The sequence below is a fragment of the Pan paniscus genome, chromosome 8 (assembly GCF_029289425.2).
Source record: "Pan paniscus chromosome 8, NHGRI_mPanPan1-v2.0_pri, whole genome shotgun sequence".
In the NCBI taxonomy this organism is placed as follows: domain Eukaryota; kingdom Metazoa; phylum Chordata; class Mammalia; order Primates; family Hominidae; genus Pan; species Pan paniscus.
Genome location: NC_073257.2, coordinates 145,950,409 through 145,977,757, shown reverse-complemented (window position 1 = coordinate 145,977,757; position 27,349 = coordinate 145,950,409). Strand labels below are relative to the sequence as shown.

The window sequence follows — 27,349 nt, the reverse complement described above, 5'->3', positions numbered from 1 at the left end:
CTATTCTGTTCCATTGGTCTACGTTTCTGTTTTTATGCCAGTGTCATACTGTTTTGGTTTTACTTTAGCTTTGTAACATAATTTTAAATCAGCAAGTGTGGTACCTCCAACTTTTTTTTCCTCAACATTGCCTTGGTTTTTTGGGGCTCCATACCAATTTTAGTATTGCTTTTCTATTTCCATGAAGAATGTTATTGAAATTTTGATAGGGGTTGTGTTAAATCTGCATATTGTTTTTGGTAGTATGAATGTTTTAATAATATTAATGTTTTTGATCCATGATCAGTGAGCACAGGATATCTATTTATTTGTGTCTTATTCAATCAATGTTTTATAGTTTTCAGTATACTTTCACCGTTGGTTAAATTTATTCCTAAGTATTTTTTTGATGCTATCATAAATGGCATTGTTTTCTTGATTATTTTCAGCTGGGTCATTATTTATGTATAGAAATGCTACTGATGTTTGTATGTTGATTTTGTATCCTGCGACTTACTGAATTCATTTATTAGTTCTAAAAATTTGTGTGTGTGTTTGTGTGTGTGTGTGTGTGTGTGTGTGTGCATGTGTAGAATCTTTAGAATTTTCTATATATAGGATCATATCATCTGTAAATAGAGATTATTTTACTTTCTCCTTTCCAATTTGGATGACTTTTATTTATTTTTCTTGTCTGATTGCTCTTGCTAGTACTTCCAAAACTATGTTGAATAGAAATAGCAAGAGTGAGCATCCCTGCCATGTACTAAATTGTGGAAAAGTTTTCAGTTGTCCCCAATGGATTATGATGTTAGCTGTGGGTTTCTTATAAACGGCCTTTATTATGTTAAGAAACTTTCCTTCTATACATAAAGTGTTAAGAGTTTTTGTTAAGAAAGAATGCTGAACTTTGTAAAATGCCTTTCCTGCACCAATTGAGATGATCATGTGGTTTTTATCTTTCATTCTGTTTAGCCAGTCTTGCATGTCAGGGATAAATCCCACTTGGCCGTGATTCATAATTTCTTTAATGTGTTGTTGAATTTGGTTTTCGTCAATATTTATCAGAGATATTGGCCTGTGGTTTTATTTTCTTACAATATGTTTGTCTGGCTTTAGGTATCAAGGTGATGCTGGCCTCACAAAATGTGTTTGGAAGTATTCCCTGTAGCTCTAATTTTTGGAAGAGTCTAAGAAGTGTTGGTAATAATTATTCTTTGAATGTTTGATACAATTCAGCCATGAAGCCATTTGGTCCTAGGCTTTTCTATTTTGGAAAGTTTTAAATCACTTCTTCAATTTCTTTATTTGTTGTTGGAGTGTTCAAACTTTTTGTTTCTTCCCAATTCAATCTTGATGGGTTAGTTTTTCTAGAAATTTATCCATTTCTTCTAGGTCCTCCAATTTGTTGGCATAAAATTGTTCATAATAATCCCTTATGACCATTTTTATTTCTGATGTATCTATTGCAATGTCTCCACTTTCATTTCTGATTTTATTTATTTGAGTCTGCTTTTTTTAGTGAATCTAGCTAGGAGTTTGTAGATTTTATTTTTTCAAAGAACCAACTTTTGATTTTATTTATATTTTCTATAGTTTTACTATACTACATTTTATTTGCTTCTGTTCTGATCTTCATTATTTCCTTCCTTTTGCTCACTTTGGGTTTAGTTTGTTCTTTCTTTAGCTCCTTGGGGCATAATGTTAGTCTACTTATTTAGATCTTTTTCCTTTTTTAATCTAGGCATTTATTGCTATAAACTTCTCTCTTAGAACTGACTTTGCTGCATACTGTAGGTTTTGATACATTGTGTTTCCATTGTCATTAATCTCAAAATATTTTTTAATTTCCCTCTTGATTTCTTCTTTGACCCATTAGTTCATCATAAGCATGTTGTTTAATTTCCACATATTGGTAAATTTTCCAAGATTCCTCCTGTTATTGATTTTTAGCTTCACACCATTGTGGTTGGAAACAATACTAGATATGATTTCAATCTTTTTGAATTTGTTAAGGTTTATTTTGTGGCCTAATATATGGTCTATCCTGGAGAATGTTCTATGTATGCTAGAGAAGAATGTATATTCTGCTGTTGTTGGATGAATGTAGGTCTGGTAGGTCCATTTGGTCTGAAGTATAGTTCAAATTTAGTGTTGTCTTGTTAATTTTTTGTCTGGTTGATCTCTCCATTGTTGCAAGTGGAGTACTGAAGTCCCCTATTAGTGTCATATTGCTGTATATTTCTTCCTTCATGTCCACTAATATTTGCTTTACATATTTAAGTGCTTCAATTTTGGATGCATATATGTTTACAATTGTTATGTCCTCTTGATAAGATGACCTCTTTATCATTAAATCATGACCTTCTTTTTCTCTTGGAACAGCTTTTTACTGGAAGTCTGTTTTATCTGATATACGTATAGGCATCCCTGCTCTCTTTTGGTAACTGTCTGTTTTCATGGAATATCTCCTTCTATCCCTTTACTTTCAGTATATGCCTATTCTTAAAGTTTAAAAATGGGTCTCTTGTAGGCAGCATCTAGTTGGATCTTGTTGTTGATCCACTCAGCCATTCTATATCTTTTGATTGGACAGTTTAACCCATGTACCAGCAAGGTTATTATTGATAGTAAAAGACTTACTCCTGCCATTTTGCTAATTGTTTTCTGGTTACTTTGTAGATAATTTGTTCTCTTCTTCCTCTATTGTTGTCTACCTTTGTGGTTTGCTGGTTTAGTTTTCTGCTTTGTGGTTACAATATTGTTTTTTAAATATTCAACATGAATACACTTTCTTGTTGGATAACGTGTAAAACGTCTACAAGGAGGGATAGATAATAAGTTTTCCCTTCAGAATGCACTGCTTTGCCTGGGATGAGGAATAATTTATAATGGTAACTGTTGCTGGTTAAAATTTGGCTCCTACCCACATTCATGCAAACTCAGCATTCTAGATTAAAAGAGATTTAAGAGACTTGCCAAGCAAATGTATGGCATCCTTAGATGTATCCTGATTTGAATAAAACAGCTATAAATAATAATATTTTGGGGATTATTGAAAAATTTGACTATAGATTAGTTTTCAGGTGATACTGGAGAATTAATGTTATTATTGTTAGGTATGTTAGCACGGTCATGCAGCAATGAGTCTTTCTTTTTAAGAGATGCATACAAAAATATTTGGGTGTGAAATGTTCTTGTGCGATAATTTGCTTTAAAATTCTTCAGAAAAAAAGATGAGCAAAATAGAAAAACAAGATAATGGGTACATGTTATCTATTTCGTATTCTCCCTGTTTTTTTGTTCAATTTTTAAAAGAAATTTACTCCATACATATATCCCACCCCCTCCACTAAGGACCCCAAACTATAAAGTGCTGTGAATATAAGAAAAAGTGAAACAATTCTATGATTTTGAGAGAAAGTCAACACTGTAGGAAAAAGAGAGCCCAGGATTTGGGCTAAAAATCATTAATCTGACCCTGATCAACCCTGTGGCCTTCAGCAGTAACTCAGCCTCTCAGGCCTTTGATTTGTTCATGTGTAAAATGAGGGTCATTGTCATTTAGACAACGACCTTCAGGGTATGTTTTAATGTTAAAATTCAGAGTCCTTCCATATCAGATAAGCATCAACTATTCAATAGTTTATGCTGAAGAGTACAGGGGACCAAGAGACCACCGAAATGGGTTCATGAGCCCTTCATGCCACTTCTTTGTTGGGTCACTTTGGGCACCTCACTAAATTTTTCTGAGCTAGGTCCTCTGCACTTTGCTTGTCTATCATCAAAGGGTCACTGTGAGACTATAATAATATAAGAGGAAAGAAATCGTGATTATTAAGGCATATACTGAACCACTTACCTCCATTGGCAACATTAAACTTCACTCCAAACTCTCCCCCTGGTCCTCCAGGGCAGTTGCTGGCTATTAGAATGATTCCACCAGCTGCCTTGATCTTCCTGATAATGCAGGAGACCGCAGGTGTCGACAAGATGCCATTCTGTCCAATAATCAGTCGTCCAATCTAAACCATCCAAAAAAAAAAAAAATCAATCCAGTTGCTTGGGATTAAAGGCATTTCAACAGGAAAGTGCCCCAGGCTCTGTTAACATACAGCCAATCACTTGATAAAAGAAACAGAGTAGGCTTTAGATTAGGGGAGGCAGGGTAGGGGGAGCACTGACATTGTCTCTCCTATCTAATGTCTCTAAGACCATTTGGTGCACCTGCATCTAGTAGTCAATTATTAACCTGTAAATAGGATATGCCTCATTGATCTTCAGTCGTTTGAAACATCTGCTTCTGATAATCGAGGGGTTAGCTTGAATCACATAAGAAGTTCTTAGTTTGCTACTGACTCAGAAACTATGCATGTGAACATGCTAGAGATTACAAGAAAAAAGAAATGGAGTGCTTCTCTGCTTCTTCTGCTTCCTGTAACTTAGAACAAGCTCAGAGAGCAAGGGGACTGATTTACTACAACCTCATCATCTGTGGGCATATTTTAACTGTAATCTTCAGGAATGACTTTTCTCCTGAAAGTAGGAATTCTCTTTCTGCTGTTAAGTGACAGCATGTGCTGGAGACATTGGAGAAATTACCCAGTCATGCTAAGCGGAGATCTGGAGGTCATCCATGGATGCAGCCAGATTCTTTCTAGAGCTACAAAACTGACTTTCTAAAAAGTCAGCAACACAGCGCTGAAGAACATTTATTGCTACACCTTGTTTTAAAATTGGATTCAATATCATCCAATCTAGTAGTTCTCAATATTTCTACAAAATAGAATCACTTATGAAACTTTTTAAAAGCCTAGTACTCAAACTGCATTCTAGACTGATGATATTGCAATCTCTGGGGTTGAGAGCCCAGCATTAGTAGTTTTAAAGCTCCACAGATGATTCCAATGTTCAGCCAAGCTCGGTAATAAAGCCCCCTTGTTACTCAAAGGGCTGGCAGCATGGGCATCACCTGCAAGCTTGATAGAAATGCAGAACCTCAGCTGGGCATGGTGGCTCCACCTGAAATCCCAGCACTTTGGGAGGCTGAGGTGGGCAGATCACTTGAGCTCCAGAGTTCGAGACCAGCCTGGCCAATGTGGTGAAACACTATTTCTACTAAAAATACAAAAATTAGCTGAGCATGGTGGTGCACGCCTGTAGTCCCAGCTACTCCGGAGGCTGAGGTGGGAGAATTGCTTGAACCTGGGAGGCAGAGGTTGCAGTGAGCTAAGATGGCACCACGGTACTCCAGCCTGGGCTACAGAGTGAGACTCTGTCTGAAGGAAGGAAGGAAGGAAGGAAGGAAGGAAGGAAGGAAGGAAAGGAAGGAAGGAAGGAAAGAAAGGAAGGAAGGAAGGAAATAAAGAAAGAAAGGAAGGAAAGAAAGAAAGGGAAAGAAAGAAAGAGAAAGAAAGAAAAAAGAAAAAGAAAGAAAGAGAAAGAAAAAAGAAAGAGAAAGAAAGAAATAGAAAGAAAAAGAAAGAAAGAGAAAGAAAGAAATGCAGAACCTCAAGGCCCACCCAAGGCCTACCAAATAAGAACCTGTATTTTAATAAGATCCTCTCCTCTCTTCCCAGATAATTCATTTGATAAGTACTGATATAACCAACAAGCCAAAACAAACCTTAACATACAGTTCAACAACAAAGTTGCCCTGGCACCATCATTGCTAGAGGTCAGTCACTGACCAAATATAACAATCAGCGAGATCAGGGGAAAAAAAATTACAGAAGAGATCAAAACACACACACACACACACACACACACACACACACACACACACACACACAGAGCTCAAAAGCAAAGTGGCCTTGGGATGATTTAGTATGGAAATCCACAAGATCCCCAGGCTACATATTTTCAAGTAGAGGAGACAGATTATAAACAAATAAGCCATAATAATAATAGTTACTAGTGAGGTACATATTAGGAAGGAATTAGACTGCTGTAATAAAGGACGTCAATTTTAATAATAATATAATAATAATAGCTAAGGGAGCTTAGATTTTATTCTAAGTACAACCAGAATCCATTGAAAGGTTTTAAACAGTGGAAGTGACCTGATTGCATTTTTAAACATCATGGGCTGAGCAGCCCAAATGGTCCTATTAAAAAGTAAGTCACATCAAGTCACTAAAACATTCCAATAGCTTTCCTTGTCCGCCACCAACCCAAAACAAAGCCAAAGTCTTCATTGTAGTCTACAAGGCCCTACATAATCTGACCTCCATCATGTACCATTCTCCATCGCCCTCCCGCCCTCCTTCTTCTGTTCCAGCCACAACGGAACAGAACAGCTATGCCTCGAACATACCAAACATGATCCTGCCTCAGGGCCCTTGCATTTTCTTTTTCCTCTGCTTAGAATACTTGCCCGGATATTAACATACCTGCCCTCTACTGTCTTTTGGGTTTCTGTTTCAATGTAAGCTAATCAGAGATAGCACCCTTGACAGCCCTATATAATACTATAGCCAGAAGTCCCTAACTTTTCTATTGTTTCCTATTTCCTTCACCCGGCTATAATTTTCTGGATCACATATGTTGCCTTTAACATTTTCCATATTATTTATTTTCCCACTGTATGTAAAGCCCAAGGACTTTTTTTTTACTGCTATATCCCAAGAACCTAAAATAAATCTGGCATGTGGTAAGCGTACAATAAATATTTGTTGAATTAATGAATGGAGAATAATGAGTGCATGATGAATGGCTTCTCTGGGAGAAATACCTTGAAGGGGGGCAAGAGCAGAAAGAGGAATATCAGACGGGAGACTCTTCAAGTCGAGTGTTGATAGAGTCTTGGACTAGGCTAGAGCCAACAGAAATGAAAATTAGTCATTTGGTTTGAGATACATTTTTGGAAGGAGGATGAACAGAATATGCAGGTGGACTGGAATATGGAAGAGAGGGGCTGTGGTAAATAGCCTCCAAAATGGCCCCAATGGTCCTTGCCTTTTGGCATTTGTGCCTTTTTGTGGTCCCCTCCCACACTGAACGATGCAGATCTGGGTAATCAGTATATATTGCAGAAGTGATTGTGTGTGACTTCCATGGTGAGGCCATAAATGGCATGGACACTTCTGCCCTGCTCTCTTGGACAGCTTATTTTGGGAGAGGCCAGCCGCCATGTCATGAAGACACTCAAGAATCCCTGTGAAGAGGAAGCAAGGCCTGCCAACAACAGCCAGCACCAACTTTCCAGCCAAGGGATTGAGCCATCTCACAGTGGATCCTCCAGCCCCCACCAAGCCTTCATATGACCAAACCAACACCAACATGTAACTGTGACCTCATGTGAGTCCCCAAGCCAGAATACCCATCTCCTGTCTCAGAAATGATGAGAAATAATAAATATATGTGCTCACACATATTACCATCTAATTTTCTACATTATATGTTTATTTCCCCACTGTATATAAGATCCAAGGACTGTTTTTTTTTTCACTGCTATATTCCAAGAACCTAGAACAAATCTGGCATATGGTAAGTATACAATAAATATCTGTTGAATTAATTAATGGGAAAAAATAAATGAATGATGAATGGCTGCTCTGGAAAAAATACCTTGAAGAGTGGCAGGAGCGGAAAGAGGAGGACCAGATGGGAGGCTAACAGCCAGCACCATCTTGCCAGCCAAGTGACTGAGCCATCTTGCAGTGGATCCTCCAGCCCCCATCAAGCCCCAACTAAGCCACTAAGTTTCATGGTAATTTCTTATACTGCAATAAATAACTAATACTGGACCAGTGAGAAAAGGAGTCAAGAATAATCTCAGCTTTCTACCTTTAATAACTTAATGGATAGTGGTGCTATTAATCAAGTCAGGAAAGAGAAAGGACAATAATTACACCTATAGTATTACCCAAAGTCATGATAAATTATTTTCCATATGCTCTTGCTAAAATTTATGTAGTCATTCAACTCATTTTATTGAGTATCTACCATGAAACCGGCAATATGGAAGAACCTTCTGATATAGAACTGAATATAATTTAGTCACTGCCCTCAAGTAATAAGTCTGGAGAATCAAGAATCTGAAAAATGTTTGTAGCTTTTGTTCAAATTTTTCTCTCAGCCATTTAAAGGGAAAATTATGAAGATTGTATAGTGGTGACAGACTGGGATAGCAGTCCACAAAAACTTAGGAAGCCCTTCCATAGCACAGAGTCAATGCTGAGAAACAGCTGCCCAGCCAGGGGCTACATTTTCCAACCCACCCTTGCATCTAGGTGTGGCCACATGGTGCATTTGGACAATGGGTGATAAACTAGTATGAGAATAAGAACAGAAGTAATGTGTGTTTCTTCTAGGCTGAGGATATTAGAAAACAGACATATCATCTCTACACTGCTTATTTCTCTTTCTACAGATTCAGTACAGGTAATCATGTGGCTCTAGGCAATGCCAGAGTCACAAGAGGGAAGGAAACTGAGTCCCCATCCCATTTGGTAGACAAGAGTCTTTGCCCACCAGGGACATCCTCATTGGACTATTGTGTGAGTGAGAAATAACATTCTATTGTTTTTACGGCAATAAAAATTGCCTACATTTCAGGTTTATTTATTACAACCACCCACATTTTCTTAAGCAGTAGTGAAAGAAACATAAATAATAGTTTAATGTGAAATCAAAAATGTCAAATGCAAAATTATTTTATGCTATTACAGTATAAAATTATGTCCACTTTGGGGCAAGGACTTAGAAAAATGCAGAAATAAACATGTAAAGTTATTAAGTAGGAACGATTATAGATACATTTTTATCTTATTAAATTTCAGTTATTTTTGAAAAGGTAATATACATTCTGTTTAAGAAGGTTAAAGTGAGTAATTACACTTGAATAAAGTTTCAACCTGAAATACTTCAGTTATAATTGGAGAATTAACAGAAGATTAAATTCTAGATATCTGGAAATTTTACCTATGTGAGATCTGCTCATTAACCCATCAATACCAGAGAGAAGAGGTATTGCTGGACATGGTCCTATCATCTGGGGGATAAGTACTGGAGGAGATGTGAAAGAGAGGGTGATGGGGCTTCTGAGGTAAGACATGGAAAATCGTGAAGATATTTGTGTCCGTTATGGACACTCACCAAATGGTGACCTAGGCAGAGGAGGATTTTAATAATAGGATGACCAGTTCTGTGGATGTCAATGAGTGGCTTTCCCCAGCCATTCCTGTCATTGTCCAATGGGCTCATGAGCCAAGTGGCTGTTATGGTTTAGATGTTTGTCTCCTCCAAATCTCATATTGAAATGTAATCCTCAGTGTTAGCGGTGGGGCCCAGTGAGAGGTGTTTGGATCATGGGGGTGAGTCCCTCATGAATGGTTTAGCACCATGCCCTTGATGATAAATGTGTTCTCGCTCTGAGTTTACATGAGATCTGCTTGTTTAAAAGTATGTGGCACCTTCTCTTTTGTTCTCTTGCTCCCACTCTTGCTGTGTGATATGCCTGCTCCCACTTTGTCATCCGCCATGTGTAAAAGCTCCTGAGGCCTCACCAGAAGCCAAGGAGATGCGGGCACCAGGCTTGTACAGCCTTCAGAACCATGAGCTAAGGAAACTTCTTTTCTTTGTAAATTACCCAGCCTCAGGTATTTCTTTATAGCAATGCAAGAATGCTGTAATACCATGGCCGTGATGGCAGGGATGAAGGCTATGCATGGGCTCAACAACATGGACATTCACTCACCAAGGCTGACCTGGCTATGGCCACTGCAGAGTGCCTACTCTACCAGCAGCAGGGACCAACACTGAGTCTCCTTATGGTACCATTCCCCAAATGATCAGCCAGCTACCTGGTGGTAGATTGGTTAATTTGGGCCACTTCCATCACGGAAGATGCAGCACTTTGTACTTACTAGAATAGACACAAAGAAGAGGAGATATGAAGACAGATGCAAAGATTGGAGTGATGCAGCCACACCCGGGAAGCCAAGGAATGTATTCTGCTGCCAGAAGCTGGAAGAGGCAGGGAGCAGATTCTCCCTAGACAATCTACAGAGTGTGGCCATGCCGATACCTTGATTTTGACTTCTGGCCTCCAGAACTGTGAGAGAATAAATTTCTGTGATTTTAAACCACCAAATATGTGGTAATTTGTTATGGGAGTCCTAGGAAATGAATACAAAGTTTGTAATCTAATACAAAGTTTGTATTAGCTTCACAAGGCTGCTATAACAAATTGCCATAAACTTAGTGGCTAAAAGCAATTAAAATTTATTCCCTGACAGTTCTGGAGGCCAGAAGTTCAAAATCAAGGTGTCAGTGGGGGTCTGCCTCATCGAAAGGCTCTAGGGGAGGATCCTCCCTTGCCTCTTCCAGTTTCTGTTGCCTCCACATATTTCCGAGCTTGTGTTCACATCACTCCAATCTCTGCCTCTGTTTTCACGTCACTTTCTTCTCTGCGTGTCTATGTCTTCTCTTCTGTTCACCCTCTCTCTACCAATTAGCCCTGGATAAATGCCATCAGAAAAGGTATGGCTTTCAAGATCTAGTCATTGATAAAAAGAAATATAACTTTTGGAAGCCCTTTTGTATAAAGAAAAAGCACTCAACTTGAAGTTAAAAGGCATAAGTATGAGTCTTGACTCTACCCCCTGACATAGGATCAATCATTTAACTTCTCTGAGGCTCTGCGTCTTTATCTGAAAAGCCAAGGAAGAAGAGGGTTGTTAAAATCCACCGAAGATCAGATTCTATAAACAAAAACTCTTTGTTAAATTAACCATGACACAAATTATTCTATTGTCTTCCCCGAATCCCACAACCCCCTCCAACATTTAAAATTCATCTTTAGATAGCAGATTATCCCTTAAAGTACCATTTTACTCTCTGAAAAAGTCCTAGAAATACTACCCTCTGTCAATGCAGCAGACCGCTACCTTGCAAGGAAAAGATGGTCTACTTACATAATTATCCTTAGTTATGTTTACAGCATTGAAGCAGACAATATCTGACTTTCATTCCTGAGTGAAATCCAGACCACAGCCCAGGGAGGACCAAGCCATGGCATTCTGTTGCTCCCCACTGAACGTCCCACACCATAGGGTCTGGCTTTGGCTGGAAGAAGGGCAACCTCACCCAGTTCTCCAGAAGGTGCACACACCCAAGTGGATGCTACTGCCATTAAGGGGCATTTCCTTCAACTCCCACGCGGAAAAGGGGGCAAAGTGGACCCTAGTCCACTGTCACTCACACACATGTACAGATCCCAGGGTCCACACAGATACAGATCCCAGGGTCCACATCTATCACATATATGAACATTATCACACAGACCCCTGCAGACACATCTGTGAGGCATATGCATTCCCAAACACACAGACAGACTCATGATAAATTTGTTCCTACCCAGCCATGACTTCTAAATGCTTGGGGAAACCAAGACATAGTAGAAAGGAGTGTGCAATTATCATTTCCCATGATGCTGTTACTTAAGAACTCTTTGTGTCCGTCCTTCTAATGGCACCAATGCCTCCCATCAAGCCTTAAACCTCACCTAAATTATGTCATTGGGCTTTTTCATCCATAAATGAGCATACCAGGTGCCAAGGGAATCAATATGCCCTTTCACATGCCTTAGACCAGTGTCCAAAGAAAGATAAAATGTTATTCTATAAAAGCTTTCTCCCAGCATTTCTATTCCGTTACATTTTGTGCCATATACAACTATGGTTTTTTAATGATCTTATTTCTGACAGCTGTTTTTCTTTAGAACATCAACAGCTTCTTTCCTAAATTAGTTTTAGTATGAGTTCCATTTCTAATTAGCTCAAATTAAAGTCCTAGAGAGCAGTGAGGTAATATTTAAACCCTCAGGCTAAAATTTCGGAGTAGGTGCAGCATGTTGACTCTAAATGAGTTTTTCCTGTGACATAACACGCATGAAAGCAGGATTTCTTTCATGTGTGAAATGTCTTAAATCAGACTTACCCTTTGTGATTCTCTTTTAGCTTTAAATGTCATTTAAGAAAAAAAAAGAAAAGAAAATTAAGCATGACATTCCCCAATATCCTCTGCTCACTGTGTTATAATCCCTATCACTCCCCAAGTGAATTGGAGAGAGTGAAGACACAATGAACAGAAACTTCCCTGATGCTTCACAGAGGAAGTGTTCTCCAGGACCACACAGCCTCCACCATGTCCATCTACGAAGGGCTGTGGCAAGCCATATACACAAAGATGCCTGTTTCCTGTCTTCTCGGTTAAAAACAAAAACAAAACACTGGAAGGAACCCCAAAGCCAAGCTGCCATGGGTTGCAGAGTGCCAGCCCTTAAGTAGTGTTGTCCATGGGTAAACAGGAGACAGATAAGGGCAATTTCAAGAAATAACAAACTCAAGGCATGAATGTGGTTATCCAAACATCAAGGGACTCCTTCATTTGCATTTGGATAATTGTGCAGTTATATGATTTGTTACATGGAGACCAGATGGAAGTAAGAGAGCTCATCCTCAACTTCCTGTACCTCTGGAAGTCTTTACACACATGCTGGAGAGATAGATGAGAGTTCATTAGCATCAAACCACCATGGATTTCATAATCAATTCCTAATATCTGAATAAGTGCAGAAAAGTCACAGGCATCTAGAAGTGTGGCCCAAGTCCTGTTCTTCAATCGGCCCACCCATTTCTCAAGATTTCATTGAGAAGATCAAGAAATCTAATCTTCCTTGGATGCAAAATGGAGGTGGTGAAAATTGGAAGTATGTCCTTCCTGGTAATGAGGCAATTTCAGTACATAGGAAGTGCTCTGAAATCTTTAAGGTATACAGTCTGACTCACTAGAACAAGAAAGGGCCCCACTTGTTGCCATTTTATGAGGTGACCACCCCAGCTGGATAAGAACTATAAGTGTCCATTGGGTCTACCTGGGTGTGGGTCAAGAAAGCAGAGTTGAGTGCCCTGAGGTAAGCTGAGATTTTGGTGTTCAATGGGAAAGAATGTAAGAACTGACTTTGCCACCTACTGCCTGAGTGACTTTGCGCAAGATCCCAAATCCCTATGTATCTCGATTTTGTTATCTAAAAGATCACATGATGGAGGATGTAAGCAAGTAACACAGCCAAGACCCAGTTTACAGTGTCTAGTACCTAACAGACTCTTGACACGTTTCACTTGCCCTTGAGTCAATCTTTCCATGTCACTGAATATTCTTCCACAACACGATTTTAATGGATATAGTCGTCCATTGTTTAAATGTACCATTATTGACCAATGTAAAAATGTTCTTTTATCTCAAATTTTTATATGTAAAACAAAAACATGTTTGAGGACTAAACCCACACTGTAGTATAAATTAAACTGGATGTAGGCCAGGCATGGTGAGTCACACCTATAGTCCCAGCAATTTGGGAAACCAAGACCGGAGGATGGCTTGAAGCCAGGAGCTCAAGAGCAGCCTGGGCAATACAGCAAGACCTCATCTCTACAAAAAAATAAGAAAAATTAGCTGGCCATGGTGGCGTGCACCTGTAGTCCCAGCTTCTTGGGAGGCTGAGGTGGGAGGATCCGCGGAGCCCAGGAGTTTAAGGCTGCAGTGAGCTTGGATAACGACTGCACTCCAGCCTGGATGACAGAACAAGAACCTGTTTCAAAAAAGAAAAAAGAAAAAAAAACCTAAAAACTAAAAACTGGATGTAGTTTGCTAATAACTAAACAGCAAATTAATTGTAACATGCTTACATATCAACGATGTCTTTCTTCTTTAATCACAAACCTGCTCACTAAGAAGCTGCTGAAGTCCATGGTAGTGACAGGTACATGTCTGCATCCTTGTCCTGACCTGCATCTTCTTTGATTGTCCCCATCTGTGTCTCCGACTGGCACTGCCGAACCGGCTTGCTACCTGATCAATGTTGTACTGAACCGGACTGCTAACTGATCAATGTTGTTAAGCTCACTGCACAAAGCTGTTCTTACAAGGTAGATTTCTGCCTGGAATAGTCATACTTACACTGTTTATATTCCTTACTCCTGACCCATCCAACGCAGCACAAGTTCTATTTATTGCCATAGAAACATAGGTCATTTGGAAACACCTCCTTCATTTCTATGGAATGTTCAAACATTTCTGACATTTTGGACTCTGTTCTAGCCTCTTGTTAAACATATCCAGAAAAGAGACAAAGCTTTATGGGGGGGCTATATGCACACATATGCTATAGAATAAACTATCTAAATGCTTAAAAATACTTTCCATCTGGCACCGCACCTTAATAGGTAGACAGAAATTAAGTATGTGTATATCTATCTGTATAGATACATATAAATATATATCCCCAAAACAAAAACTCATTCTCTTACTTATACATAGGTAGAATATAGGTGAATATACATACACATTTATAGGTAGAACAAAAAAACCCCTCAGCCTCTTTAGGGCCATGTGTTTTCTCTGAGTAATTGTCACAATTAATTAAAATACATGTGTATGCCTTTTTAGATAAATTCCATCAGACCAGTTTCTGTCTGGTTGGAAAATAATAACTGCCTATTTGCTAAGTGCCCCTGCCCCCATACTATGTTCCAGTGAACTAAAGACCTCTGGCAATCATAGATTTACAACTCAGCAAGATTAAACAATTTATTGTTATTTATGACATCCAAGCTGGATCTTCTGTATTATATTCCACATTAGCATCTATCACTTTACATTTGGGAGATCCTGTCCAAAAAAAGATTATGCCTGCTAACCAAACATTCAGCAGGGCTGCAGGAACAGGCCCCCTGAACAAACATCCTGCCAAAGTACTTTACAGCACCGTGAGCTCCCACAGCTGTGCATTTTCAGACGACTCAGCAGATTAGCGTGGAGTCTCTTAGCCTCTGCTTGGTCTGTTCCTTTCAGTGATCTCTCACATGGCCCAGTCCATTCGGTTTGAAAATCCTCATGAAATGAGCAGATTATGATCTGGCTTCAGTAGAGGGCCATGGGGTGGGCATGGAGGGGAGAGGGTTTGCTCTTAACACAGCCTGAGCCTCGGAAAGGTTTCAGATGGAAAAGCATGGCACTGACTCAGCTCATGCTTACCAGGAAATAATGCACAGACCACACCAAAAAAGCCCTTTATGTTGTGTGAAAGTCTATGCCGGAGCAGCTGCTGCCACCTCATGTACTGTGATAGAGTGTGCATGTGTGTGTTTGTGTGTGCATGAGTGTGAGTACGCACACAAATGTGTGCTGGGAGGGGGAGGAGATCACACCTTCAACAGTCGCCACCTCAGCCTTAGCTAGCAGCATGGAGAAATGCCAAAAGTCAAGAGGAAGCTGCACCAAAGCAACTGTGATCACCACATCAGCAGGCGCTTTCTGGTTAGTAAAGCTACTGGGACTGAAAAACACACACGATCTCGTCCTTCTTTTATTTTAATCAGAGCAAAATATTTTTATAATAATTGTGTTATATGAATAAATAATTCATAATGCTGTAACCCATTATCACATTCAATCCTCCCAACAACCCTAGAAGATATGTAGACAAGTATTATTACTTTCCCTATTTTTATAAATGAGGAAATAAACCCCAGGAGGCTAGGCGACTTCCCCACGGTCATAGAAGTTGCAAACAGTAGTATCATGATTCAAATCCAAAGCTTCTCCTTTTGTCTTTATCATTTTAATTTTGAAGGTAATGCATATGCATGTATGATCTTTTAAATCCAGAGATGTATATGGAATAGATAGGAAAAGGGACTCTCCTTCCCCATTATACACCCCCTCCACCCAAGCTATATCCACTGTTGACTAGAGTATGTCCTTTCAATCCTATTTTCTATGCCTACATTATATACAGAAAAGCAGGATTACGTTACACACAATATTCCAGTCATTGCTGTTTTTCACCAACAAGCTATCATTCACATCTTTTTCATACTATATATAAATTTATATCCTTTATTTTAGTGGTGTATATTGTGCAGTTGTGTCATAAATTATGTACCTGTTCTCTGTTGAACATATAGATTTTTTTCTGAGTTTTTCCTTAGCAAAATGCTGCAGTGAGTATCCTTGTACATAGATGTTTGTACATTTGTTCTAGAAAAATCTACAGTACAGATTCTTAGATTAAGAGATTCCCAGGTTATTAGAAAACTACTCTATTAATTTAGATATATACTTCCAAATTGCCTGACCAAAAAGTTATGTCAATTTGACTTCTATGAACAGTATACAAACATGACAATTTTCCATCACCTACACCAACTCTGGGTAATTTCATCTTTTTTACAAGTTGATGGATTGTTTTAATTTATATTTCTCTGGTTATTAATAAGGTTGGCCACCTGCTCATGTGTTATTATTCATGATATTTGTATTGAATTGTTTGAATTTTCTTGATTTGGAAAACCTTTTTACATGTCAAAGATATTAAATATTTGTTTTAAAACTCTCCTTCCAGTATTTTGTATGTGTTTGGTCAAGTAGAATAAACTCTTGTCCTCTGATTTCAGATTCCTTTCTCTTTCCATTAGAAATCCCTAAATGTAAAACTACATATTGATAGCTAAAAACCAGGATGTTTACAAGAGAAAAAGAATACAAAGGCAATAACTAAATATTATATTTATACAAAATACCTACTAGTACAAACTTAAAAAGAGAAAGTAAAAGTCAAATGCTTCTACGACTTCAGACTAAGAAAAAGAACTTTTGAGGTTGAATGTTCCTGAAATTTTTCTTTTCATACAACTACGGACGTGACTTCAAAAGTTGATGTTACTAAAAATGTAAGATATGAAAGATATTTGAAGACTCAGAGAAGGTGGATTTTCATTTTAACAAGTCACATATATATTCTAGATATCCTCTTATTCATAACTAAGTGAGTCAAATCAGACGAAAGAATCTAAAAATTTCCCTTTGACTGTGTTAAGTAGAAGTAGTAGAGGCATATTGGCCAAATCTTGAGTGTTTGCAAATTGACTCTTAAGGCTATAGGCTGGCACAGGTCATTGAAGCCCTAGCTTTTTATCTTTAATTTTAAAATCCCCAAACAATTTATACTAATTTTTCTTGTCGATTATTTCCAAATAATCTTGTTTAAATGTTATTACAGTGCTTGCTCATGTTACTGTTGTCTAACAGAAGGGTATCCGGGGCCTTAAAACTGAGAGGGTTAGGATTAATGATTCCAATACCTATGCTTGGACATCTCCAAAACTGGGTCCCAACTTCTTGTCCTCAAGTCTGTATAGAAACTAGCAAACTTCCAGAGTTCACAAAAGGCTCAAAGAGAACAGATGTTTTATAGAAAATTCTTAGAGCAAGTTTCACGCATAATGTTGCTGATGTGTGTCTGCCTTTTCAATAAACATCACTATGCTTTATCACAAGATTTAATAAAGCAGCTTAGTTAAAAATGCCATCTGGGTCTCTGGACACATTAAACAAAGCTTAAAATAACCACCCCAGCAACTGGGAGGACCCAGCTGTTCTCATAATCTGTCCCACTCCTTTTACTTCCCCATAAAAAGAGTGAATGAAGACCACAGACTAAAAGCATCCAAAATGAACTGACACAAACAGGGAGATAGATGGAGCCAAGGGCTCCTGTAAGTTTGCTATTGCTCACATAATAGATTTGCTAATTCCACAACCTGCGGATGGTGATTCAGAAAGGGAAGCAGAAAGAGGGAAGAGAGAATCATAGAAGGGCTCATTCAAGTTTTCTAATGTATCACAAACCTGTCCTCCCTAATGTCTTGATCATAGCAGCCCATTCCATTCACCTATTCTGTAGTGAACTCCAGTAGAAAATACAAAGCCATCACCACCCAGTTCTTTCTCCCTTCTAGAGATGAGATATTAGCCACCCAATCCCAGATTCTCAGATCCATTCCAGGAAAGAAGCCCTAGGTATTGAAGCACAGCTTTCCCTCCCTCCCTTCTTTCTTCCACCCCAAGATTTGTTCCCCAGATAGTTCTAGTAAATGCAAAACCAAGTATATTCTCATTCTTTAGAGCAACCAGCTTTTCATGGCCAACTGGAATCAAATACAACCTGCACAAACATCTATCTGGAGGACACTCCCAAGGTTCCTACTGAGCCAGCCTTCTGCATACCACTGCATTTCAGCTTCCTAGTTCACTAGACACTGAGACATTCTTGAATTCTGCAAGGTGCACTGTGTGTTAATATCATTGCTGCTCATCATGTGGCCAATAAAGGGCATGACTAGTCAACAAATAAATTTTCTCTTGGCTAAAACTTGCAACAAAACGGAAAGCTGTTTACCAAGGGGCCCACTACAGGTTATATTCAATACATACAGTCAAATCATAATTATCTGAGATATATTCCATTGACCATACACCTTTATATTTCAGTAAAAGGTCTTTACATTCCCCAGTGCTATCGATGTTACAAAGTGCTTTCATATGCAGTGCTTCATCTGATTTCCAGGATCATTAAATGATCCTGTCATACCTGATTTTTAGATGAGGAAACAAGTGGTTTCTGGGTATTTCAAGAGGCTAACGCATCTGCCCTCCAACTTGTATGTGAAAACCAAAAACAAAATTCCAAGGCCCCTCAACCATCTGAATGGACTTTGACTCTTTTGGTCAATATATGGCAGAGCTAGGAAAAGAAGGTGAGTCTTCCAGCTGCTGATACAGGGTTTTTTCTGCCATACTCCATTACCTCCAAGGCTAAAGTCAAAAGAGGGTGTGGTTATCACATGAAAAAATCTGGTTTGGATTTCCCAAATGTGTATGTAGTATTTGGAGATTTACCTTCATTTAACCTACAGTTCTTTTGGGTTGTAACAGTCTGACTCCATTTTTGAAAACAAAACAAAATCGATTTTAAATGCTGAATTATAGATCTTTGCTGTCCAGTATGGTAGCTACTAACCACTTATGGTTATTTGCATTTCTATTTTAATTAATTAAAATTAAGTAAAATGCAAAATTCAGTTCTTCAGTTGCTCTAGCCACATTTCAAGTGTTACAGTAGTCACATATGGCTAGTGGCTGGGACAATGCAGATTATAGAACAGTTCCATCATCAAAGAAACTTCTATTGAACAGTGCTATTATATAATGTCATCTCCAGAGAAAGAAGACTTTAGAAAAAGTCAGAAACGGCCGGGCGCAGTGGCTCACACGTGTAATCCCAGCACTATGGGAGGCCAAGGCAGGCAGATCCCTTGAGGTCAGGAGTTCAAGACCAGCCTGGCCGACATGGTGAAACCCCGTCTCTAGTAAAAATACAAAAAATTAGCTAGGCGTGGTGGTGCATGCCTGTAACCCCAGCTACTCAGGAGGCTGAGTTGGGAGAATCACTGGAACCCAGGAGGCTGAAGTTGTAATGAGCCAAGATTGTGCCACTGCACTCTAGCCGGGGTGACAGAGCAAGACTCCATCTCAAAAAAAAAAAAGAAAGAAAAAGAAAAAGTCAGAAACATCTTGAGGCAGGCACAGTGCTGTCATCTGTCCAATATTGAAGATGATTTAAGAATAAGAAAGAAGAAGAGAACAAAGAAGAGAAAAAGAAATTGCCTTAGGTGTACCTACCCAGAAAAGGACAAAGGCATTCCTGTAGTCATTGTGTTGTATTTTAGCTCTTAAACTTTTTAAGAGATTAGAATAATTTGACACATAGAAGATCTAAACCATTGAAGAGGCTCTGAAGCAGATAAAAGTAGAAAGAAAATAAAAAACTAATTAGTTACAAACTAAGCTTAACCACAATTCATTTTAACGTTACTATTTACTCTTCACATGATTGTTTTTTCTTTTGCTTTATACTATGACATAGTTTATATCTTTAAAGGGGAATTAAAATATTTCTGGGAATTTTTAAATGTAAGTTCACACAGCCACATAAAAACTACAGAAACAGATAAAACCTATCTTCTCATTTATTCCCTAATCCATTCAAATTAAATATAAAAATCCAAGCAGCCACAGTGATATTCAAAAAAGCAAAAGTGAGACAAAACAAAATTCATTTGTCACCTGTGGAGGTAGTTACCTCACCTAATCTTCACTCCAAACACCAGTAATTTTTAAAAGACAGAAATAAGCATATGTTCTGCCTTCCCGGAAGGAACTATGTTTCAGGGTAGCCAAATAACCCAGTTGTGAAGAAAATGGTCTGCTTATAGAAAAATGCCAGCTAAAGCATGTAGATAGAATTAGAGAATTAGAAATTCACCATTTTCAAACCCCTAATGAAATAATCAACTCAAGCAAGGATCATTAATAAATGCTAAAACAACCAAGTAACTATTGATACAGAATATAACTGAATATACACATGGTACAAAGTTCACGTCACAGACTACTGGCTTGACCCAAGGGGGAATATAGCAGAGGAGATAGGCAGTGATCACCCTAACCTTGCGATCATCTCACCATCACTAATGATGGGATGTGAATACACATTATTGCCTATGAAATAGTCTTTAAAAAAAGAAGTTGAACCTGAATCTAATTAAACCTTGCAATGGGCTGAACATGTATGTCTTCCCAAAATTAATATGTTGACATCCTAACCCCAAAGGTGCTGGTATTAAAAGGTGGGGCCTTTAGGGGGTCATTAGATCATAAGGACAGAGCCTTCATGATTGGAATTAGTGCCCTTATAAAAGAGGCCCCAGAGAGCTAGCTAGTCTCTCCCACTATGTGAGGGCCCAGCAAGAAGGCCAATCTATGAACCAGAAAGTTGGTCCTAACCAGATATCAAAACCGCATGCTCCTTGATCTTAAACTTGCTAGTCTCTAGAAATGTGAGAAATAAATTTCTGTTCTTTATAAGTCATCCAGTTTTTGGTATTTTGTTATAGCAGGCCTAAAAGCCTTTAGAACTAACTTCCAGTTAACCAGGAAAAAACAGAGTGAAAAGTTAAATGACACCATAAAAAGCAACCAGAAAATTCCAGAAGGGGAAATATTCTACAGGACCACTGACTAGTTTTTCAACAAGTCAATTTCATTAAATAAATACATAAACAAAGAGTGAGGGTATTTTCCAGGTTAAAAAAGTCTTGAGCTAAATAATCAAATGCAATGTGTGTCCCTTGATTAGAAGAAACTAATTTGAACAAACCAGCCACAAAAGATATTTCAGGGAGACCAAGCTGGAAGGATCACTTGAGGCCAGGAGTTTGAGACCAGCCTGGGCAACGTAGTAAGACCTCCATCTCTACAAAAACAATAAATTAGCTGGGCATGGTGGTGTGCACCTATAGTCCTAGCTACTCAGGAAGCTGAGGCAGGAAGATCACTTGAGCCCAGGAGTTTGAGGCTGCAATGAGCTATGGTTGTTTCACTGCACTTCAGGCTGTGTGAAAGAGCAAGACTTTGTCTCAAAAAATAAAAGGACATTTCATAATTGAGAAAATCTGAATGTGGACTGGGTAATAAATGATATAAAAAAACTATTTTTTATTTTGTTTGAAAAGATGATTTTGTAACTATACAGGAAAATGTTCTTATTTTTTAGAAATCTGCACTAAAGAATTTAGGGGTAAAATATCATTTTCTTTAATATACTTTCAAACACAAGCAAAAAATAATCATGACACAAATATAGCAAAATGTTTACAATCTATGTTCTATGTTTGCCTATGAGTGCCATTAATCTCATCTCTCTGCTTTTCTGAAAGTTTGAAAATTTCAAAGTTTTATAATAAATTTTTTTACATCCCATAATTTTATAATAAAATTTTTAAAGTTTGAAGCAAATCAACAACTATAGCTTCAAAAATATCCTGACCCACAATAAACATTGAACAGGGTATATTTCTCCCATGTCCTAAAAAAGTTGGCCCAGGAAGGAGTATGAGAACTGCCATAGCTCTCCCAAGGCTCATTATTCTCCATCACTCCATGGGAAATCCCAAAATAAATTTTTTAAAAAGTTGTTTATATTTATAATGTTTTTGATTCTATAATAATTTTATAATAAAATAATTTTAAAGTGTTTTTGATTTTAAATTTTTAATTTATAAAAATTTTTATACATGTTTATGTTTGAAATGTCTATTTCAAACTTTATGAGATATTAAAATATAAGTAATATAGTTCATCATTTTAGAAATGCCATGTTTTTCTCCTCCAGCAATTACATAATCAAAGAGTAACTGTAGTTTTTCCTAGAACATTGCTTTGTAGGCTGGGCATGGTGGTTCATGACACTTTAGGAGGCCAAGGCAGGCAGATCTCTTGAGATCAGGAGTTTGAGACTAGACTGGGCAACACAGAGAAACCCTATGAGTAGTAAAAACACAAAAATCAGCTGTGCGTAGTGGCATGCACCTATAGCCCCAGCTACTCAGGAGGCTGAGGTGGGAAGATCACCTGAATCTGGGAAGGTCAAGGCTACAGCAAGCCAAGACTGTGCCATTGCACTCCAGCCTGGGCAACAAAGTGAGACCCTGTCTCAAAAAAAAAAAAATGAAATTTAATTTAAAAAAAGAAAATTGCTTTGTAAAATTAACTTTTTCAATCAAAACCAAGATTTTTCAGATATAGAGAATGCAGCCCACTGGTCAGATTTGTCAGTTCAAAGAGAATAAATTCTAGTTTCCTATTTTTCTAGCCTGCTTATGATTATCCAATAGGATATCAAAAAAGACCAAAGCCTTTGGGATCCAAGTTCAGTATTCCTGAGTCTAACTCAGGATGCCAAATCAGGAGACAAGCACATTCTCATCAATTTTCAATCATTCAAGACCAATTTTGCTTATAATTATCCAGTTCTTTTAGACCACCTTTCTCCTGAAGCCAGCCTTATGGCTGTTCACTTCACTTTAGCATAAGCCCCCAAGAAGGTGAACAAAATGAGGAAGCGATTGGTTAAAGTTGGCTGTTTGAAATTCTGAAACATGTCCACCATTCCCTTCACCCATGCCCGCCCCTCTTACAAGTAGTACTTTCAGATTATTTAAGAGTCGATGCTTCTATGTGGATTTTGTCATCTGTCCTTCATAACAGCTAGTAGGTTTAATTTGACTCTATTTTAAGCATATATTGACCTATGCTAATTATCTGTTAAAATAAATTCCACTCTTAGAGTTAATAAAGTGTGTTTGTCATGGAAGACCCATTGAAGTAAGAAGCTGAGGAGCCCTTATGGTAAAGTGGGACAAGAAATAATAAGACATAAAAATTTTCCCATGCAAATCAACAACCGTAGCTTCAAAAATATCCTGACCCACAACAAGTATTGGACAGGCCATGTTTCTCTCACTCCCTAAAAAATTGGCTCGGGAAGGAGTATGAGAGCTCCCATAGCTCTCCCAAGGCTCATTATTCTCCATCACTCCACAGGAACAGCCTGTCAGAGAAGAGTGAAAGACCATTTGTCAACCTCTCTTCAACTCCCTGATTCTAGCCAAACTTCATCAATCCCAAGGGAGGAGCCAGAGAGAAATCAAACCCCATATATCCAGCATCATTGTCTACTGGAGTCAAAAATCGCAATTCCACTACCCACCCCAACACCACTGGCCCTGTTTCTCCCAATTGCTTTTTATTGTGTTTTTTTAAAAATCCTCTTTCCCCATCCCTGCAACACCGAGAAGGAGGAATTATAGTAGATAAATATGAAGCATGGAGATCCTTTAAAAATGTTTTTAATAATAAATGAGAAAATGAAAAGGAGAGGGTTGGGAAGGAAGGAGGGAATTCAAATGCCAGGGAATTGTTCAGTTTCGCCTTTAAAGATGTTAACACTCATTTATACATCTGCAAGACACTCCCCTTAAAGAAAAGTTCTCTGAGTGTGGGTCTGGTTGCATGAATAAGGATAAAATTACTTTTTTAGACGATGTTTCCCACATATAATTCAGAGACCCCTGAAATTAGGTATCCCTCTTGTAGATGTCCTTGAGATGCTGCTGGACCTGGGAAAGAGGAAACTGGGATACGGGTCTATGCCAAAAGGTGCTTCTAGTTATAGGACAGAGAGGAAAGGGGCAGAGGGAGAAAAACCCGAAGTCTGAGAATCTGGATTGCAGAAGACTACCGAGGTCGTGGGAGAAGGGAGAGAAAACAAGGATGAAAAGCGAAAGGGGAAGAGGCATGAAATGTTGTCAAATGTCAAAAGGCATTTGGAGAGAAGTTGGGAATTGCATTAAGAAAACCACTGCAAATCTCATTTCAGACCATTTAGAGATATGCCCCCTGGGAACTGCGAGCTCAGGCTGTTTAGCATCAAACAAATGGATCCACTCCATCCCTACCCTAATTAAATAAATCATTCAGTAATTCCACTGGGTTAAAGAACCAAAATATTAAAAACCTTCAGGGCCTACTCTTGCCAAATATGTCAGGGATCGTGTGTGTGTGTGTGTGTGTGTGTGTGTGTGTGTGTGGGTGTGTGTGTTCTGAGACACCACTACTGTTAAATAGGCAGAGCTAAGACTTAGGGGACTGGCAGATTATTGCAAAAAGGGCACGGGGCAGAGGGACTATGTTGTGAGCCTGCGAAAGAAGTTTGTGTGGGGACTGTGGGCAGTGAACGCGTTGGGAACAATATGGAAAACTGGGAGCTGCCTTGGAATCTACAGGGCCGGGTAAGAGAATGTCCGAAAGAAAAATGAGCAGGTGCGGGAGGTGCGCAGAGTCGGAGAAGAGTCCAGGGCGCCCGGAGTGGCTCCAGGAACGACGGACACCCCTCAAGGCTTTTGGGGGCGGTGGGTACTAATAGAACCCAGTGTCCGGGGTGCGCCGGGGAGGCTGCGAGCGCGGCGGGAGTGGGGCGCTGGAGGGTGAGGACGCGGGAGTGAGGAAGCAAAGCCGGGGCCGGGCAGGGGCCTCCCAGCTGGGCCCGGAGGCAGCAGGGGGACAAGGGCTAGGAGAGGGCATGGCGGCGGCGCGGCGGGAAGCGAGGGGCATCCGGACACTCACCCCGTTGGCCGCGGCCATCTGCCCCACGATCTCGATGGCCGTCCTGCTAAAGTACCTGCCGTCGCTGCCCACCACCGTGGTGCAGCCCCGACGGTCGCGCAGGTCGATGGACGACAGCACGCTCTGGATGAAGTCGGGCAGGTAGTTGCGCTGGCCCTCGAAGAGGCCGGTGGGTCGCCGCAGACCCCCGCCGCCGGCCGGCCGCCGGTCCTCGTAGGGCGCGGTGGGCGCTGTCAGCACCGGGATGGGGCTCCCCTCCGTGGCGCCTCCTGGCCGGTCCTGCTGCGGCTCCCGGGGCCGGAGGGAATCTGCAGCCTGCCGGGGGCCTCCACCAGCCTGGCCGCGCGCCGGGACTCCGCCTCGCGCCCGGGCCCCCTCTCCGGCAGGTCGGCGCCCTGCGCCCGCCCGCCTGGGGACCGCCCGCCTGGGGACCGCCCGCCCCTCCTCTCCGCGCGGCCGCTCGCTGACTCCCTCGGCGGAGATTGCTTCTGCCTGCCTGTAAAGTTTTCTCCCGCCCACCTTCTCCGCTGCCAGACCGCCCGAGGTGTCCTCAGTTTCTCCCCAAGTTGGACTCACTTTCGGGGTGTCCCAAAAGCCTGATTCCAGGGCCTGCTAGCCCGACCCCGGTGACGCCTGCACCCGCGCCTGGCCCCAGCCTTCACCCGCGATCGCCGCCCTCCGGGGCACACCCTCCGCCAGAAAACAGCCGGCGAGCGGCGAGACTTTGGGCAGAGTCCGGGTTCCTCTCCGGCGCCAGGCCCGTCTCCCTGTCTCCCTGGGAGTGCGCAGCCTACACGCACCAGTTTCTCTTTAGAACAAGCACGGGGAGGGATTTGGGAGGGGGCTGAAACCTTTTGCCATCAGCGAACAGCCTCAGCCAAAAATAACCCTGGAAAGGCGAGCTAAGAATGGTTATCTCCTGCCAGCGCTGAAATCGGAGGCTGGGCGCTGCGTGTGGGGTGTGTGTGTGTGTGTGTGTGTGTGTGTGTGTGTGTGTGTGTGTACCCTCTCACCCCGACCATTTGTTGAAGGGAATCACCACTGTCAGACTTCAATCCAACAGGACCCATTCGAGCCATCCACACTTTCCCCAGCCTCCTCCAAAACAGCACACTTTCCGGTATGGACGATTCTTTTTTTTTTTTCACTTGTTTGTTTGTTGTGGTGGTTGCAACAGCAGCAACACAGACGACACATATTTCCCTATTCTTCTCGCCCTTCTCACCCTCCCTACCCAGCTCCTGCCTTAGAAACAGGCTTGGCCTACACTGTATCTGTCCACACTGTCTGAACTCTTCCCTGAATTAATCGTTTTCAATAGGAGGGGGCTAAATCCCTTATTAATGCCCTACCAGGAGTGAATGAATAAAGCCAAGTTAAAGGAGAACTGGGTACCAGATGCTGTGCTAGTTTCCTTTGCATGGATCCTTTCATTCTGCTGGAGCTAAAGATTTTCTGCCTCCTCTCCATAAAACGCACCCAAACTCCAAAACCAGGAAATTCTCCATAGAAAATAGGAGTGAAGAGAGAAAAGACTAACAGGATAAAACCCAAAGCAGGAAGAAAGTTCTGTCTCCCATTTCTCTCAAGGAATTTTTGGACCCACCAAGGCTACTGTCCTGAAAGATCCTGCTGCTTCTCCTTCCCCAAATATTGTCCACTTCCTGAGAGTAAGGCTGACTTGCCGCAGGCTTATAAAGTGTTTGGTCACAGTAAGACAACTGTGAGTAATAACACACATTGTATACTGTGTTTTGCAATTGATAAAAGGCTTTGCATCTGTTTCTTCTTTGGAGGCTGAAGAAAAGAAGAATGGTATTCACGCAGTTCCCATTTTACAGATGAAAACAAGAGGACTTTTTCTGTGAAGTCAAGAAAGTGGTTACAATGGTACTTTCCGCCTGTCCAAATTATGTATTGCCCCTCCCCTTTCTATTAATAACATTGAAGTGTGATGGGAAAACCACTGAAGCCATCAGTTGAAACCTGCTGGGACTTTTTAGCCATTCTCTTCAACATAAAGAATGGGTGTTTTTGGAGGGGGTGAGAGGAATGGGGAAATGTTGTCAAAGAGTACAATGTTTTAGTTGAGACAGGAAGAATACATTTTGTTGAGATCTACAGCACAGCATGGTGACTGTAGTTAACAATGAAGTATTGTGTATTTCAAAATTGCTAAGACAATAAATTTCAAATGTTCTCACCACAAAAAAGATAGGTTTTGAGGTGATGAATCTATTAATTCTCTGGATTTAATTATTCCACAATGTACACATATATCATAACATCACATTATACCTCCGTAAATACATAGAATTTTAATTTGTCAATTAACATTTTTTTAAAAGAATAGTGTGGCCAGTCGGGGAGGTAGTTTTTTTTTTCCTCTAGTCTGTACTCAGTCTCCAAGATCCCATTCCCCATAAAGTTCCTGTCACCCAGGTGGAGTGCAGTGGCACAATCATGGCTCACTGCACCCTCTCCCTCTTGGGCTCAA

At 40.2% G+C, this 27,349-nt stretch overlaps 1 protein-coding gene across 1 annotated transcript in view; it reads right to left on the bottom strand.

The window, feature by feature from the left end:
- The window catches only part of LOC117978129 (phosphoglucomutase-like protein 5), a 37,154-nt gene extending 11,954 nt beyond the window's left edge, over window positions 1–25,200 (bottom strand). The window contains exons 1-2 of the mRNA XM_055093543.2: window positions 24,853–25,200; window positions 3,842–4,004 (exon numbers count right to left, since the gene is read on the bottom strand). Coding sequence (XP_054949518.1) covers window positions 3,842–4,004; window positions 24,853–24,870 — 181 coding nt within the window. The 5' untranslated portion in view covers window positions 24,871–25,200. The remainder of the gene's footprint in view (window positions 1–3,841; window positions 4,005–24,852) is intronic.
- Between the last annotated feature and the right edge of the window lie 2,149 nt (window positions 25,201–27,349).